At 42.4% G+C, this 16,691-nt stretch overlaps 3 protein-coding genes across 3 annotated transcripts; 1 reads left to right on the top strand and 2 right to left on the bottom strand.

Moving 5' to 3' along the window:
* Window positions 1-45: 45 nt before the first annotated feature.
* Window positions 46-4,308, bottom strand: ARPC3 (actin related protein 2/3 complex subunit 3). Its single transcript, XM_010720106.4, has 7 exons — window positions 4,153-4,308; window positions 3,546-3,645; window positions 2,369-2,445; window positions 2,149-2,217; window positions 1,773-1,899; window positions 1,166-1,260; window positions 46-514 (listed from the first exon to the last, which is right to left on the bottom strand). Exons 1-7 carry the CDS (start codon window positions 4,156-4,158, stop codon window positions 452-454), a joined length of 537 nt encoding a protein of 178 aa, XP_010718408.1. The 5' UTR covers window positions 4,159-4,308; the 3' UTR covers window positions 46-451.
* A 1,197-nt stretch (window positions 4,309-5,505) lies between these two features.
* GPN3 (GPN-loop GTPase 3) lies at window positions 5,506-9,828 on the bottom strand. The gene is made up of 8 exons (XM_010720105.4): window positions 9,694-9,828; window positions 9,513-9,621; window positions 9,239-9,406; window positions 7,840-7,964; window positions 7,223-7,338; window positions 6,971-7,067; window positions 6,339-6,467; window positions 5,506-5,786 (listed from the first exon to the last, which is right to left on the bottom strand). Exons 1-8 carry the CDS (start codon window positions 9,739-9,741, stop codon window positions 5,724-5,726), a joined length of 855 nt encoding a protein of 284 aa, XP_010718407.1. The 5' UTR covers window positions 9,742-9,828; the 3' UTR covers window positions 5,506-5,723.
* Window positions 9,829-9,831: 3 nt separating this feature from the next.
* DENR (density regulated re-initiation and release factor) lies at window positions 9,832-15,942 on the top strand. Its single transcript, XM_085238460.1, has 8 exons — window positions 9,832-9,962; window positions 10,850-10,964; window positions 11,703-11,722; window positions 12,000-12,084; window positions 12,702-12,785; window positions 14,802-14,918; window positions 15,195-15,334; window positions 15,668-15,942. The coding sequence occupies exons 2-8, from the start codon at window positions 10,859-10,861 to the stop codon at window positions 15,710-15,712; spliced, it is 597 nt and encodes a 198-aa protein (XP_085094586.1). The 5' UTR covers window positions 9,832-9,962; window positions 10,850-10,858; the 3' UTR covers window positions 15,713-15,942.
* Window positions 15,943-16,691: the final 749 nt, after the last annotated feature.

Genomic DNA, 16,691 nt, shown 5'->3' with positions numbered 1-16,691 from the left:
TTATTTCTTTGAAAGCTAACCATAAGACATAAAGCACTTACCACGTTAATTACAAGCTAAGTTTATTGGAAAAAAAAAAAAAAGTAAAAAATATCACTGCACTCAACACAATACTGAGACTCTAGCCAGCAGAGCAATTACATACCACTCCAGGCACAAACACTACTTTTCTTTAAACAAAAGCCCTGCTGTAAATGCTAGCTGTAGCCACTGATAATAAAGCAGCCTGCGTCTGAAACAGCATGTTAGGAATCATTTATTAAGCACCAGCTTAATAATACTTGCTTACAGTACTCAAATGATTTTTTTTTACTTTACATCCCTCTTCCCCTTGTTGACTTTTTTCTTCATAAACATTTTTTTTTTCCTTGGTACAAAATGTATCCAAAACAAAGGCAAAATATTTCATACACCTTGCTGTGGAAATACTTCATATTGCTGCTCTGCCTATTCACTGCCCAGGTCCAGACAGGCTCTTGTTCATGAACTGTCTCTTCACAAAGCAGATCCACCACTGCAGGAGAAAATACATAATCAGAAAACAGGCAAAAGAAGTTTCCATCTTATAAAGGAAATACTGACTTAAAAGTATGTTTACTACCTATCCCAGTATATTTATTGCAGTATAATAATGAACAGGGACTGCATCAGAAAGCTAGGTCTTTGAAACTAAATTAGCCTGGATAATTTCATTATTAAATGCAAACATATTTGCACATGAAATACGTGTTCAGGAGGTAGCTCATGCAGATTGGCTATTTTTTAAAATCCAGATAAAAGGCAAAATGGTCTATTTCAAAGAAGCAATGAGATCAGAACTGCCTGGAAATATAAACAGCATCTCTCACACCTATTAATTTCTATTTGAAAAGAGTCCCTAGCCAATGGCAAAATTGCAATAGTTTGAAGAGTTAAACTAGAACTGCCTATTACTGCCCCACTTTTTAAAGTACCTTGAATTGGAATTTGTTGTCTTACCATGTTAGAGCTGGAAATTTATTGACAACTGGTAGTTCTCTGTTTCACTAGCCTGGTAAAACCAGGGAAGCCTGCTCCAGAGTTACCCACATCTGATCCCTCGCTCTCTTCTCTTGCTTCTCTCCATCTTTTGGAGAAAACAACCAAGCCTCTCATTAAATCTGCAATGATCAGGCCAAATACTTACCTTACTAGGCTTGTCACTCTGAGGATCAAATACTTTTTCACAGAGTCGAAGACCAGTTTCTTGCCTGAGCTGCTGCAAGTATGCTCTCATCACCTCTGAAATACAGCACAAGGACAAAATAGCATTAACTCAAACTAAATTGAGCATGGAAGCAGTAGACAGCACTGCTTAAAGCAGAAAATGTGAGCTTTCACATCTGTAGGCCCTTGTTGGCTGCCTGTTCAATTTACAACCATACTTGGATTTTTTATGATATTTGTATCAGTGAAACGGATCATCCAAACTGTTTTCTTCTTTCAGTTAAACCTTTGCCCATCATTTTGGGTTTTTTCTTTGCCAGTGTGGGAGTTGGTTCAGGCTCAGTTATAGAATCTGCCTAGCAATTACACTGATGCAAAAGGCAGACCCAGACCCCTATCACTTTGTTCTGTTGGATATACAGATTGAGGGGAGTCATGAGGCCCCTAAGGTCAGAAAACGTCAGAAAACAGAGCCAGAAGTTTTCAGGGTCAATTTTCTAGTCAAAATGTCAATTTTCTAGTAACAAAAATGTAGCTGGTAAAGCATGAACCAAAAGATGCCTTCAGAGTTCTTTGTTTAGTTTTACCTTCCTCTTGCTTGTTGGTAGGTTTGGCATAAATGGCGTTAAGTGGAAAACCAGGCTCCCCAGGGATAGGGAAGTTAGTGATTCCTAGTGTGTACATCTCTTTCTCTCCTTGGCCTTTGGAGTTGCACTGAAAGAACCAACCAAACAATTGATTAAAAGTTACAAATGAAAACATTAGAGTAAAATATTTTAACAGTCACTAAAACATAGACTGATCAAGAACAGCGGCACAACATCTCCATGCAGATCAACAAGTATCTGTGGTTCTGTCAACTGGGACTGCGATGAACAGAGTTTGTTGTGCCTTTAGAGAAGGTGAATATCAGCAAATGCAATCCTGAGTACAATTCTCAGGACAGACTGCTTCCCTCCTTACCTTCTGCAGCTTTTTCAAGCACTCAGAAATGTAGAGAGTTATGTAGATCAGTGTTCTGTCAGCCTCATTCTGCAAAATAAGAGTAAGCACAGAGCACAGTCTGTTAGACTATAGGGGACTTCATGCAACTGGTAAGAGTTTGAAATAGAATGAGTTCAAGCCATTTGTGCCAACAATTTCCTCATAAGAGAGGAACTATTGCAAAAAAAAAAAAAATTACCTTAATTTCATAATTTTTGAAGAAAACATTAGCTTTGAAGTAGTAGATGGCTTCATCTATAATATCTGTATCTTTAGCTAAAAAAAAAAAGAAAATGAAAGAAAACCAAAATTAAGCAGTGCATGGCTATACCACATTTGGTCATAACTTTTACACACTGAACTACACAAACAATAATTCTTGCAAAAGCAAAATTGTTTACAAAAAGCAGAGGACTACACTAAATCTTACCCATATGAAAGACTGGTGGTGAACTCTGACCAAAATATTTAACTTTCTTACTCTTAGTAGTTTTAACTCCCTTCTTCTCTCACTATAACTTCACAAAGGGCAGCAGGTTCACAGTTCTCCAGTTTCCTACCAGTTGAGTGAGTCACCAGAGTTTTAACAGAGTATAGAATACGCTGTTAAAACTCTTTCTGAGGACCCAAAAAGATATTTGGAAGAAGTTTACACCACTATCAAACAACCTTCCTCATTATTCTCTTAAAAAAAAAAAAAAAAAAAAAAAGGAGGAAGGGTAGATTATGTAGTGACAAGTTGACTTGCAGCTTTTGCTTTCTTTTACAAACATTGAAGGCTGCTTGAATTCTGAAATATTTCCTTTTTCAAACTGAATCGCCACACTACTGGGAGATACCATGTCTGGGAAATTCAACCCCGTGTGCTAACGGGAATTCATAGCAGATGGTCTGTAAAATTCTTCAGTACTGAGATGCCTAATGCTGAAGCTTAGATTTTTTCTGCCCTACAGTGTTGTCTATCTCCTTCCTCATCCTTTAGAGCAGCTAAGCATTCTCAGCCACTGCACCAAAGCTGAGTTCTGCAGCTAAACCTCCACTTCCTCTGACAGCAAAGGGTTCACACCACCATGTCCCCCTCAAAGCCTGCTGAAAAGTGCACGGAGGCACAGGAGGAAGTGTGAAAATAGCATCTGTAGGCAGCGTTAATTGCTAAAGCAACTGAATTACCTGGAGCTGCTCCAGATAACAACCATAGCATCATTATTTTCTGTGTTTTGCACCACTTCTGTATCTGAAAATTCTGTCTTCCTCTATGAAACATTCAACTTCTAAGCCACAACTTTTCTGCTCTGGTAGGCCTAGTCTGGAGCAAACTGTGAAAAATGACTACTAGCAAAACATAAAAGGTTTTTCACAGATTCTTGTAAACTTACTTTCTCGAGGTGCTGGGCCTTTGAACTGGCTTCTGATGGGTAACAGTGCCATGTTACCCACTAGCTTGGTGTCTGAGTCCATTAAAGTTGAATGGTAAGCCTAGAGACAGGGGAAGGCTGGTTATTATTGCTGCAGAAAACTGCCCTTCCAGCATCCTGCTGGCAGCACAGACTGGTCATGGCTCTCCCACGTCATCAAATACAAATCAGTGTTTTGTTGGTTAGTGATATTTCCAGCAACCTTTCCTTGCACAAACAATAGTCATTTCTTAATTAGGCCCTCCGTAACTCAGCACCATTCTGGTGATAACCACAAAAGCACCATCCCGGAACCTTTCATGTCAGCGGCGGTGGAAGAGCATGGGCTGAGAGGGCTGTGCCGCCCAGAGAGGAGGGGGATCTGGGGAGAGCTGAGCCAGTAGGGAAAAAAAGAGGAAGAAAGAGGAAAACGGCAGCCTCCAACTACATCAATCCCCTTCTCAATGCGAAGCTCCTGCCTATAGCCCCTCTCCCACCCGCGCAGCCGCCCCCAGCCCGGCCCCACAGCGCGGCCCCGGCGCTCAGCGCCCGCCCTGCCCCTTCCCGCTCTGTGCCCCGCTCCCCTCACCGGCATGGCGAAGGGCAGGGCGCAGCTCGGTGCGAGGGCAGCGTCGCTGAGCTCGCAGCAAACCTTCCTCTTCCTTCAGGAAATGAGGCAGCTGGGCGGTGCGAGCGGGGGAAGCCGCAGCCTGCACCGCCCCGAGGAGCCGCTCCCTGACGGGGAAGCACAGAAGCGACCCCCATCCCCGGGTCTGAGGGGAACTGTCAGCCCCCTTTGTGAGCCAGTGCCCCATTTACCCCCATCACTGCCTCGTCGCATGAGTCAGACCGAAAAAATGGGGAGATTTGGAGCTGAAGGGCTGGGTTTTTCCTTTCCGCGAGCAGAGGAAACCACCTTTGCTGTGAGGGTGGGCTGAGGGAGGTAGGGTGTTCGGCCTGGAGGAAAAGGAGGCTGCAAGGAGTCATTACAGCGGCCCAAAGGGTGCTACAGAACAGCTGGGAGGTGTTCTGTCTGCGGTTTTAAACTAGTAAGGGTGGGTTTAAATGAGATACTAAGAATAAATTCTTTGCCATGGGTGAAACAAGACACTGCTGGAGAGCTGTGGATGCCCAATCCCTGGAGGTGCTCAAGGCCAGCTTGGATGGGGCTGTGGGCAGCCTGATCTGATGGCTGGCAGTCCTGCCCATGGCAGTGGGGTTGAAATCTGGATGGTCTTGAAGGTCCCTTCCAACCCAAACCATTCTACAATTTGATGACACGTCCAAAGGATGCGCAAGGCTGGAATCAAGCCAGATCAAGCCCTGCCAGGATGTGATTAATTCAGCATAGGCATCCAGGACTTGCCACATAATGAGGTTATACTGTAACTATTAAACATGGTCAGGATTTCTGGCTCCATGCATCAAAGTCTCCATGAGATGCATTTTCTAACCTCTTTCTGGTTATGGCAGTGACTACTCTGAACTCTCACCTAACTGTCCAGTGCTGGGAGTAGGTTTGTCATATCCTCAGATTTAGATAAGTGCCACTGCCTCAAAGTATTCAATCATTGGTTTGGTTTACCAAACTGTTCCTCCAAAATGACTTTAGATGCTCTTATTCTACTAAGGTACTTGGCTTACATTTTGTATGGGATAATTTCTAAAACACAAACTACGTATTACATAGAGAAAGATGACATGCTTATATATGGGCATTTACTGATACTAAGCTTTACACAACCATAAGGCCCTTTATAGAAAATACTTTTATTCAATAACTCCATGAATAAAGCTCATTTCTTAGGATCAAGGAAAGGTTTATAAATACTTGGACATGACTAGCAGGAAAACATCCTCCAATTCCGCTGAAAGTAGCTAATAAATTGGACTAATAAATTTTAGGAGAAGTAATAAAAAATATTTTGAAAACACTCGAGAATCCAGGAACATTCTGTATTTACAAAAGAACTATAAACAGTAATATAGCTCACTATATTCTGTCATATAAACTGTCATATAGCTCACTTTTCACTAGAAATGTTAGTGATCTTAAAGGCAAAACATCAAATAAATATGTTTGTGTGGAGGGGAATGTTTTTTGTTTTCTTTAAAACACACAAGCAATGTATTTTCTTCCTCTTTTCCAACATTTGCTTTTTACTCATTCACATGATCTTGAAAATACTCATCCACAAGTGCAGATTTATCTTCTTCATATTCCTGCCAACAAGAAAACAAAAAGCGTAAAACCTGACTTTTCTCTAGTGACTGTTGGACATTGTCAGTTCTGTGATGCTTTATTTTAGTTACCACAACAATGTCCAGCATTGTTCTACAAAACAAGGAGCAAAACTTTCTGAAAAGCAGTTGTTTCTAAAGCTATCCAAGACGTATACATCAAAATCTAGATGCAGTTATTTTGAATATTTAGAGAATAGAAAACTGAATTTTAAAAAACGTTATAGACCTTCTGGACTTATTCCTTAGGATATATGAGCTGAATGATAAAAGTAAACAGAGCTTGGAATTGATTTTAACCCGTTGATCTTCCATCATGCATTTTACATGATAGATGTATGAAAGATAAGGAATGGTTTTACAACACATGGACTCAATGCAGAAATTTTAGGGGAGGCTTGCACAGACCAGGTAGAGATCTTAGTGGTATACAATCATCTTTTCTGATCTTTAGAATTCAAAGAACATATTTCTATTTTGATTTGTATTATGGATCCTTTCTAATGTTTCATCTTATCTTTAGAAGTACCTTACCTTTGGTTCTTTAAATTCAAGATCTTCTCCATACTGGATGGTAGTGTCTATGTGCTGCAGAACTATGTTTATACTTTCCTCATCGGAGCGATCGAAAGGTAGAAATCGAACCATACCATAGTCATCAATCTGCAGCAAGGATTCAAAAGACATCAGTAGGGAAATACACTAAGTTTTCTCACTGCACCATTGCTGCAAGCTATGCTCAGCAGTCTGGACAAGGAAAATCTAAGGCTGCTTAAAGCCACACTGCAAGCTAATGGCAATTCCCCACTCCAAATTCCTGGCTATCAGTCCAAACTTTTACCCAGTCGATAAAGCTGTCTCCCAAAATTGCTAATAGAATATGATTCACATGAATTTTACTGGCTACAGCATAAGAATCTTATGCTAACCTGAAACATCAAAAGCTGAGTTAGAACAGGCAAAAAGAAAAATGTTCAAGTGCCTGGTGATCTTTAGATTCAGGCTTTGCTAATAAATCTGCAGGTAAACACATGGCCTCAGGGGACAGGAGGGAATGTTATAGTAGATATAGTATCTAGCACAGCAGTGAAGTCAGTAACCACAAAGTATGGTTTACAAGTATGCAGCTGAATTAAAGAATACCATTTAAAGAGCACTATACGTACCAATCCACATATGGACTTAGTCAGTTTTTTAAACATTTTGCTTTTCAATATATTATTAGAATCTTCAATCATAGAATACATATCTGGATCTAAGTACCTGAGAGAAACAAAGCCATCATTAACAACAAAATACAGAACAAATGAGTCACTATGCTTTTACACAACTACCACAACCACCCATCATTCTGTGGTTGTGAGTGAAGTTTACATCAAGATATTACACTACAGAGTAAGTAATGCTTTGGAACTTACTTTTCTATTTCCTTCTTAGCTTTCTTGCTCAGCAAATCCATTTTAGTCATGATGTTAATCTGTGGAATCTCTAAAGAGATCATTGCACTGAGTGCTGCCAGAATTCCAGATATAAACTTAAGGAATATGAAAAATGTAGTTAAGTTCAGAAAAGCACAAAATCTTCATGCAGGACACTACCACAGACCAAGCCTAACTTATGAATATATTGTATATGGGCATGAGGAACTATTATCTCTTTTGGAAAAGGGAGGTTCTAAGGTTCCTGGCTGCAATCTATTTCCAGAGCTCTGAAGCATGATATGCTACCGAAAAGGACATTAAGAAGACTGAAAGCCCTTCTCGGGATTCTTATTGCTCAACAGGGAAAGGGGTCATTCTCTCTCTAAACTGAGAAAGTTCTTATAGAACAACAGAACAATTTAGGTTGAAGTGACTTTAAGACATTGTCTGAATGTCTGAAGACAGCTGAAGCAGCTGAAGACAGCAATCAGATCTCCCCCCCACTTAGCATTCCTTCCTTTGGACCAAACAAACCAAGTTCTCTTTCTTATTCTATAGCAGTATGGACTTTTGTAAAACTTTATAATAATTTTTACAAGATTTCAAATGGATACCTTAAAAGATTCCACCATGAATTGAGAATCGACAAGAAACACTCCACAGACACGGAATTCCCACTGCTGAAGCTGTTCCACCAGCTGTTTCATCACTGGCAAATGTGTATAGAGTTCGATCTGACCTAAGACACACTTTGGATATCAGTATGCAGAAATGTAAAGCAAATACAAACAGCTCACAGTTGTTAGTTATAGAAATATTGGCATTACACTTAATATGAATTACAGCTAATAAAGCACAGTCTCTTTTCAGACAAACCTGCCTGTATTTGGATGGAATCATACAGTAAATCTGGAAAAGCAAAACGAGCTGTATTTTCCTCTCTTGATCTCCAGTTAGCATTTGTTAGCAGTTGCTATAGACTTCCCCCACTGTATGATGTTACCAAAAGTCAGTGCTGTCACCCAAATTTAAATGGGGCCAAGTTCACTTCTGAAGCATCTGAAAGTGTCTCTTGACAACCGTTAATAACCCAAAAAATGTGTGAAAATGAGGCTGAGGGGAGACCTCACCACTCACTACTGGGACCTGAAAGGAGATTGCAGTAAATCACACGACAAGAGACAGAACATGAGGAAATGGCATTAAGCTGCACAAAGGGAGCTTTAGATTGGATGTTGTATGGGAACTGTCTGAACCACTGACTGAGCACCTAGAGAAAAGACCTGGTCAGCCCTGGAAGCACAGGTGAAGGCAATTTATGTGTGTGACCAGAAGGGGTGGAGCCTGGCTCTTAGATCTCATTTAAGGGCTGACTGCCATTCTGGAAGGATCTCTTTCTGGAGATTCCTCCTCTGTAGAGTTTTCTCTTCAAACCTAGATCCTCAGAGATGGATGAACAATTCTTTTCCTTCTTGTGTAATATCTTCCTATCGCACTGGTCTTTCTGCCATTACAGATGTCAGGAAGAATTTCTTCCTGGATTGGACTGCCCTGTGGTGAATTCCAGTCCTGGACTGAGGGGAGACTGCATGGTAGCCTACAGCCCCCTCACAAGGGGAAGCAGATAGGAAGTGCTAAGCTCTGGTGGCAGTGACAAGGGCTGAGAATGACATGGAGCTGTGTCAGGGGAGGGTTGTCAGACTGGGTATTAGAGAAAGGTTCTACATTAGGACCAGAGGGCACGGCCCTGAGCTGCCAGAGTTCTAGAAGCATTTGGACAAAATGTCTCAGACCCAGGGTTTGGATTTTGGGTGTTGCTGTGTGGAGGCTGGGATTGGACCTGATGATCCTTACGGGTCCCTTCCAGCTCAGGATATTCTATGATTTGGGATTTCAGGTCACGGTTCTGTGGTGGTTCTGGCAGCATTATGTGGTGTTGGACTCGACCAATTTGTGTCTCTTTTTCAACCTCTGCGTACCGAGTATGACATCAAAATACACAGATCTGTTTACCTGGGCAGTCAAACAGTATATAATCATCCTCCACGTGCCCGAGGCTCTCCTCCAGCCAGCTGAAGTTATTGGCAAAGTACTCCATGCAGAACACCAGGCCACCATTGGGACCGAACCGCAAGGAATCATCTTCCATCACATCATCCACCTCTATGAGCTCCCGTATATCTGCAATGACAGTAAACTTACGGACGTGGGTAGCACAAGGCTGCCATGATAAGCTCCTGTCCCCCCAGCTCTCTGCAGACGCCAGGTAGGGGCAGAGCGCACTCACCTGCCATAACGGGATAGCTGAAGAACTCGGCGGCCGGGTCCAAGTTAACCACCTGCACGGCGCGGCCCAGCGCCTCGCAGTGTTGCAGCATGGTGGAGCAGTACGTGCTCTGCAAGGCACGCACACGCTGTCAGCGCCCGCTCGTCGCCATCCCCTCCCCCGCTTCTCCGACCCTTCTCACCTTGCCGCTACCCGCCGGGCCCATCACCAGCTGCGCGTAGCGCGGCATGCCGGCCTCCGCGCAACGCAAGACCGGCGGCGCTTGACCCTTCCGCCGCTCCGTAGCGCGAAGGTCCCGCGGACTCTTCCCGGCTACGGTGCGGCCGAGGGCTCAGACCGTGCAGCTCTCGCGAGATTTTGGTAGCGGCGCTGTGAGGGCGCGCGTGCCGCGCGGTGCGTGCAGCTGCAGCCGCCGCCTGAGGAGGAGCTGCGGCCTGAGGGGCCGCCCGGGTAACGTCACGGTGCTGCGGCCACCGGGCTCCGCGCGCCTCTCTGCCTCATTTCACCCCTCCCGCGCTCCTCATGGCACCCTTCCCCACCCCGCCTGCTGTCCCCCGGACCCACCGCATCCTCCCGGTCCCTGTCGCAGCCCAGCAGCCTGCCTACCCCTCGCTGCCCGGGGCCCATCGCCGCCTCTCGGGGGTTCCCTGCCCCTCCCCGCCCCTCGAACTCCCGGGTCCGTTCCCTCGGCTGTGTTGCAGCTCCTGCTGGCTCCGAGTCTTCACAGGCAGAGCCCTGGTGATCCCGGGGCTCCCTCGCGCACTGAGCCACACTGCTGGTTCCTATTTTTGAAGTCCCTTACCTGGAAATGCGTGCCTATAAACCATTGCTGAGGGTGTCAGTTGAGTCGGGTTGGCTTGTGATTTTTTTAATTTAATTTTTTGCCATTGTCCCGAGATCAGCTCTGGACTTCTCAGACACTGACTTAAATAACCTCTCATTTTCAAATGCACCCCTTCCACACCGTGCTGCCGCTGCTCATCTATCACTGATTAAATACCCCGTGTTTTGCTTCACTTGCTCTCTATCTCTGTCTGTTGTTCGTGCATCTTCCTTCATTTTACATTGAATTTTGTTTCAATTTGCATTCTCCCTTATGTACTACAGTTCCAAACTTCTTGGTATCTTTTGCATCTGCTTTCCCCTTTTCACTATTTCTTGACAGCTGTTTTGTTTTGTTTTTTTTTTTTTTTTACTCCTTGACTACTTCTGCTCTTACAGTTGCACCTCTTTTCTCTGGGCTTTGTAGTTTGGTCAGTCTCTGGGGTTTGTTATGTAGGGAATGATGTAAATAATACAAAACGTAAGCCCTGACTATTTGATTTTACAACCTCCAGGCTTGTGACATGGCCACAGACGTAGCTGAGCCTGTGGTCCCTGACTGTAGAGGAGACATAAGGAGTGGTGCCAGGTCGGATGCTGACTACCCTCTTCGAGTCCTGTACTGTGGAGGCAAGTGCTGAGGGGCAGCTGCCCACAGTTCTTACAATGGAGTGTTAGTAAGGGCAGCCAAGCAGAAAAAGTGAGACGGTTGGAGGTTTTCTTCTGGTCAGCTTTGAGTCAGATAGACCATGGTCAGGGTGACCTTTCTGATGGAGGTGCTGATGGCTTTCAGGATATGAAAGCTCTGTTAGAGGAGTGGTGCTCAGACATTTTGAGCAAAGATTTGTTCTTGCAGAAAGCTGGTAAAACCTTTAGCACGGAAAAGCCATCTGACTGTTGGTATGAGAACAAGGAATAAAATTAAGGGAAGTAATTGATGCACTGTTTGGAATTATGCTTTACTCATATTTGTAGTCACGCGTCTGGATTTTTTGAAAGGATATAATGTTGAGGTCTGCGCTTTAGATAGGTATGTTATTTTGCATTGGGTTTGAATACTGTTGCAGGATTTCTGTTGTGAACGAGGCTGCATTGTTGGTTTGGGTGTGTTCTGTAGGATGAAGACCACCCAAGAAGGTGGGCATCTGTCATAGCTGCTGTTCTGATAGATTTATCTTAATGCACAGCATGAAAGCAAATGACTAAGAGAAAAAATACAGTGGTATCAGTTGTCATCTTTTGAATCAGCATATGTTTATTACAAGATGTGATGAAAGAAAGTCTCAGAATACCAGTTTAACTAGAACACTAAGGTTGTAAGTTGAGAACTCAATTGTAATTTCTTTTCTTTTTCCCCTCCTGCTCCAGTCTGTTCGTTGCCAACAGAGGTGAGTTAGTTTTTTTGTTTCTTCTTTCCAGTGTATGACTTCCACGATGATTCTTTCTGATCTTTTCTTGCTTTCAGTTGTTTTGATTCTGTACTTTTATCTGCTGTCATCTTTAGGATGTCATGTGTCTTCCTATGTGCTGGTGAAGCGTTGGTATTTGGAGAGCTAAGGAGAAATGACTGAGCTAAATAAATAGCAAAAGGATTTTGTTGTTTTTGTTTGTGATGAATCGTGTAACTACTTTGCTAACAGCATTTATGTGGCCTTCCTTCTCTAGTACTGCGAATATATGCCTGATGTGACTAAATGCAGACAATGGTTAGAGAAGAATTTTCCAGATGAGTTTGCAAAACTTACAGTAGGTGAGAATCTTCCTTTATTCCTGGTTAATATGTGTGCTTGGACATACTCACAAATTTTTGAGCTTGCCCATTTCTCATCTCTTCCATCTGCATTGAGTCTGAAAATTAAATTATTTTTTCCCAGAAGTTTAGCATGCTTTTGGACGCTGTGAAAACAAGTTTGATTATGTCAGAAAAAAATCAGAAATAATGTTTGGCCCGTATTAAGGTTTCTACAGTGAGCACTGTGACAACATGCAGTGGCTTCCTGACAAAGCTGATTTATCCAATTTTATGTCTTTGCAGTGTAGGCAACCGGTTGCTGGGAGACAGGTCATTAGTGCTATGGTACTTGATGATTTGAATTTCCAGTGTCAGTAATTTTTGTCTCTTTCTGGAGATTACTGAAGGAGACTATTAAAGTTGCAATTGTATCTTTGATATGAAGGTCACAAGCCTAATTTGACCAAGGACTTTAAGGAACACACATCGGTCAGGGGATGCTGTACTAGAGCAAGCTACTTAGGGGCCCAATGAAATGGCAGTGTAGCTGGTTTCTTCTTTCCTTAAGGGCATGTGTTAGTCACTGCTGATTTTGTTCTTTTGTTCTCTCACCATTCCTCTCTGACGTATTTAAGAAAATTCACCGAAACAGGAAGCTGGGGTTGGAGAAGGCCAAGGAACTGCAGGAGAAGAAGAAGAGAAGAAGAAGCAAAAGAGAGGCAAGGTCTAAATAGTTGCTTGTGGTATTGATTTATAAGCTCTTGGGGTCATCTTTTCCTAATCTATGGGCTTAGACTGTGACACAGCTTCCTTGCATTTTGGTTGTGTTAGCTATGCTTTGACTGCAGAAAAAGTACCAAATAAATTCCTTTCAATTAGCAGCAGAGTTTGCACTGAGGCATATGCTAACAAAGGAACTGTATAGTAGTAGCAGTAAGTGAAAGGTGCGCTTCTTCGATGTGCTCCTGTCATTGCTGTGGCACTTATTCAGAGAATACTTACTCTCAACTTGAAATCAGCTGGTGTACCTCCCAAAAGGTTTCTGCTTTGTTTAGCAGCAGTTCTACTCTGCAAGCAAGCTATGAACAAAGATTGCTTTCCTCTCTTAATGCCTCAGCTCATTACTTTTGCCTTTTTTTCCTTCTATCTCTCATAACAGAATTTGGTTTTACACTTCAGCACTACTATCTGTCTCCATTAACAGCTATGTCTCTTCTAGCATAGATAGAGCTATGCACTAAGAACAGATACCGTTCTATTGTTGGATTTGCCTGTTTAATTAATACAGTTTTCCACCACAAATTAGAATACTGTGGTTATTAATACACATTTGCCTGTCTGATGTCAGTTGTGCCTGTACTGCTTCATAAATGATGGTTTGTAGCCCACTGAGATTCATATTTTAAGCCACATATCCCTGCGGATGTTTTATTTGTGTGCCTTGGTAACCAGTTATGTTTGTCCTTGTTCATGGGATATGTGTAGTGACAAAAGTAACTTTAAATTCTCTAGCTTAGGTGCTTTTTTCCAGATACTTCAGAACATTTTCTTTAAATATTATTTAATTGTATGGCATGCTACAGATAGTTCTCAGCTTGGCTTTGGTCATAAAGTAAGTGTTTAAAATATTTGTGGGTGAAAATGGAAATCCAGAAATGGAATCTCAAGTTTTGTGACAATTTAAAGTATGATGGCACAATTCTGAAGAGAGAGGATGAAAAGAAAACAAAAAAGCAGAAATTTACTGCAGGTATTGACTGAAGAAACTTCGAGAGAGAAATTTACTGTCTTAAGTTATTATATGCCAATTTCTGGTAATGCAGAATTGAAAGTGCTGCATGTTAGGGGGGAAAAAAGCGTTCACAAGAAGTTAGCCTGCTTGACACAGATTCTTTTAAGTTTTCTTGGTGAGAAAGCTCTGGAACAGGACTTTAGTTACCCTGGGGTAACTTGATGAGTGTATACAAAGTTAGCTGAGATCATAATCTGATTTGAAGAATTCTAATGAGTGGGATTAATTTTCTGCATGTCTAACTCTGACTTATATCTACCTAATGTGTGAAGCATTCCCTCAGGTTGACCTAGAAACGGACAGTAAATAAGAAATGAAATCATGTGCAACTTTGGCAGTCAGCTACTGTAGCTGCCTTCTGCTTGAGGTGTGGTGTTCTGATGGGGTTGGGTTTTTTTCCTGCTAACCTTTATATAAATTTGTTTTGTACTGCAGTCCTGTGTTGATATTTAGAACTTCATGTGCTGTTTGACACAGCAGTCTAAGCAGGGAAGGTTTCTTAGCCTTAGTAAATAGACATAAATAATTTTCTTTGCCTTAGACAAAAACCATGAAGATATTAAACAATTTGTTCCTAACTTAAGATGAATACAAAAAAAAAAATCCTTTAAAGAGGGGTTAAATGTAGACCAAATGCAGTGGTTAGTGGAATGTGGGAAACATCCATCTGTTCTGATGTGCATTCTGTACTTTAATGCACATTTGACATGCATATGTTGTTATTTCTTGTAACATTAAGTTTTGACCTGGGACCTTTCTTTTAAGAAATTAAATTAAAAGGTTCTGAATGGGAGATGACTAACATCCAAAATACATTTTTCTTTACATACACAGACAGGGAGATAGGCTTCTTTGTTTACAGGACTGAAATGCAGCCTTACAGTCTGTTTTTCTTTAACTGTTACGTCATTTAACTGATCATGTAACATATTCTTCTTTAAAGGTGGAAGAGGTCAGATAAAACAGAAAAAGAAGACTGTACCACAAAAAGTCACAATAGCTAAAATTCCTAGAGCAAAGAAAAAATATGTCACGAGAGTCTGTGGCCTTGCAACGTTCGGTGAGTTGACATTTGTTAGGTGTGTTGTGTAGATTTTTAGATGTGCTTGCCCTTAACCTCATCTTACCTAGAGACTTAGCTTCTTTAATGTGAGGAGAAAAGGTAACCTTTAAGATATTTCTTCTGATAGTATTACCTTGAGTGGTTTGCAGAATTTCAATGGAAATACTGAACTCTGGACTTTAAGCTACCACTGGTTAAAACAGTTAGTTTTAGTTATGAGAAGATCCGGTATGACGATGACTGTACTTAAACTGTTGGTTTTCCCATACACAGAAATCGATCTTAAGGAAGCACAAAGGTTTTTTGCTCAGAAATTTTCCTGCGGTGCCTCAGTAACAGGAGAAGATGAAATCATCATCCAGGGCGATTTCACAGATGACATTATCGATGTAATCCAGGAGAAGTGGCCTGAGGTAATCAACAGTTTTCTCTGTAAGAGCTCTAGTTTCCAGTAATAGCCTGAGACGTTTCCAGTGATTTTCAGAAACAGATGTGATCTTTGGCAGCACAGACTGTTGTGCAGAAGTCACCCCCTGTTGCCCCCCTACCAACTTATGAACCATTCGGTTAAGGAGTGATTAAAGTTGAATGCTGTTTCAACTGTCCAAAAAAAAAACCAGACTCCCAGAGCATGGAGTGCTGAAAGCTTCCCCACTTCGTTACACATACAGCAATGAGACATGCAAGAAGGAAATATATTTAATATGGTGTGTGTTTTTTTTTGTTTTGTTTGTTTTCTCCCCTAGGTGGATGATGATAGCATTGAAGATCTTGGAGAAGTCAAGAAGTAATGGTTGAAGACTACCTTTATTTAATTATATGGTTATAAATGACATAGCCAAAGTGAGGCTTCTAAACCCATGGATTCTGCAGTGATGCTGTGGAGAACCCACATCCTTGGCAATTTCACTGTTCTATATAGGCTGCTTGGATTTTTTTGTTGTGATATTTGCTAAAGTAAAATTGGGGTCTATCATGCCTACGCATGAAGATTTAAATAAAATTCCTCTTCTTCACTGAAGATGGCTTCTGTTTTCTGAAGAGCTACTTTCATTCCTAGTCTTACAGAGAAATTTAAGTAATTAAGAGTTTTTCTGCTGAATCAAGTTTTTAAAGCATACATCAAACGTACAGAAGCATGCACCTCTGACTTGCCAGCATAAAATCTGAGAAATCAGTGTGGGAGGAACGCTCCACAGATTTGCTTGCAGGAAAATGTATTCTAAAAGATAGTGGTGTTTCTAACGAGATAACTGGATCTCTGCAGCTGTTCTGTTATAAAGCTTAGCAAGGCATTGACCTCCGGTTGGGTTCACACGTGTCCGCTCAGCATTATTAATTTCCGCGTTTTTCCGAGCAGCTCGGCTGTCCCTCAGATCCTAAGCTGGCAGCCCGCGGTCTCCCGGCCGGGGCGGGATTCGAACCCGCGTTTCCTCGTCTGGGATGGGCGGTGCTCAACGGCTGCATGAGGCGGGCGGCGCGTGACGTCACTCGAGAGCGTTGCGTGTGGTGATGGGGGCTGTGCGGGATCTCCTCGCAGATTTTAGAGGAGATTTGTTTGTTTTTATCCGTTCTTGCGGCGTTTACGCGTCGGAGGCAGCCTGGGCGGATCACTGTGTAACCGTCGGCTGCCTCCTTGCTGCGTGTTCCAGTCAGAATCACTCCCCGACGTCCCCCGCAGCTTCCCCGGCACTGCAGCGCTTGGCTTCTCCTCAGACAGCGCTGGCTGTGGGGTAACGGCGGCCGCGGGCTGTGCTGCCCGCTGCAGGC

This window comes from Meleagris gallopavo, chromosome 17, assembly GCF_905368555.1.
Source record: "Meleagris gallopavo chromosome 17, MGAL_WU_HG_1.1, whole genome shotgun sequence".
Lineage (NCBI taxonomy): Eukaryota > Metazoa > Chordata > Aves > Galliformes > Phasianidae > Meleagris > Meleagris gallopavo.
Note: the sequence above shows the minus strand (reverse complement) of the source record. Positions and strands in the feature narration are given on the sequence as shown.

What these genes read in the sequence shown, in the direction of transcription:
- ARPC3 (XM_010720106.4), bottom strand. An exon ending in GCTTGAAAAAGCTGCAGAAG is followed by an intron (nt 1,900 to 2,148) that starts GTAAGGAGGGAA and finishes TGGTTCTTTCAG; the next exon opens with TGCAACTCCAAAGGCCAAGG. An exon ending in AGAGTGACAAGCCTAGTAAG is followed by an intron (nt 515 to 1,165) that starts GTAAGTATTTGG and finishes TTTCTCCTGCAG; the next exon opens with TGGTGGATCTGCTTTGTGAA.
- GPN3 (XM_010720105.4), bottom strand. Translation starts at nt 9,741, where the DNA reads ATGCCGCGCTACGCGCAGCTGGTGATGGGCCCGGCGGGTAGCGGCAAG. An exon ending in CAGCTATCCCGTTATGGCAG is followed by an intron (nt 9,407 to 9,512) that starts GTGAGTGCGCTC and finishes CTGTCATTGCAG; the next exon opens with ATATACGGGAGCTCATAGAG. An exon ending in TTGAATTTAAAGAACCAAAG is followed by an intron (nt 5,787 to 6,338) that starts GTAAGGTACTTC and finishes TCTTGTTGGCAG; the next exon opens with GAATATGAAGAAGATAAATC.
- DENR (XM_085238460.1), top strand. Translation starts at nt 10,859, where the DNA reads ATGGCCACAGACGTAGCTGAGCCTGTGGTCCCTGACTGTAGAGGAGAC. An exon ending in TCGAGTCCTGTACTGTGGAG is followed by an intron (nt 10,965 to 11,702) that starts GCAAGTGCTGAG and finishes CTCCTGCTCCAG; the next exon opens with TCTGTTCGTTGCCAACAGAG. An exon ending in GTTTGCAAAACTTACAGTAG is followed by an intron (nt 12,085 to 12,701) that starts GTGAGAATCTTC and finishes GACGTATTTAAG; the next exon opens with AAAATTCACCGAAACAGGAA.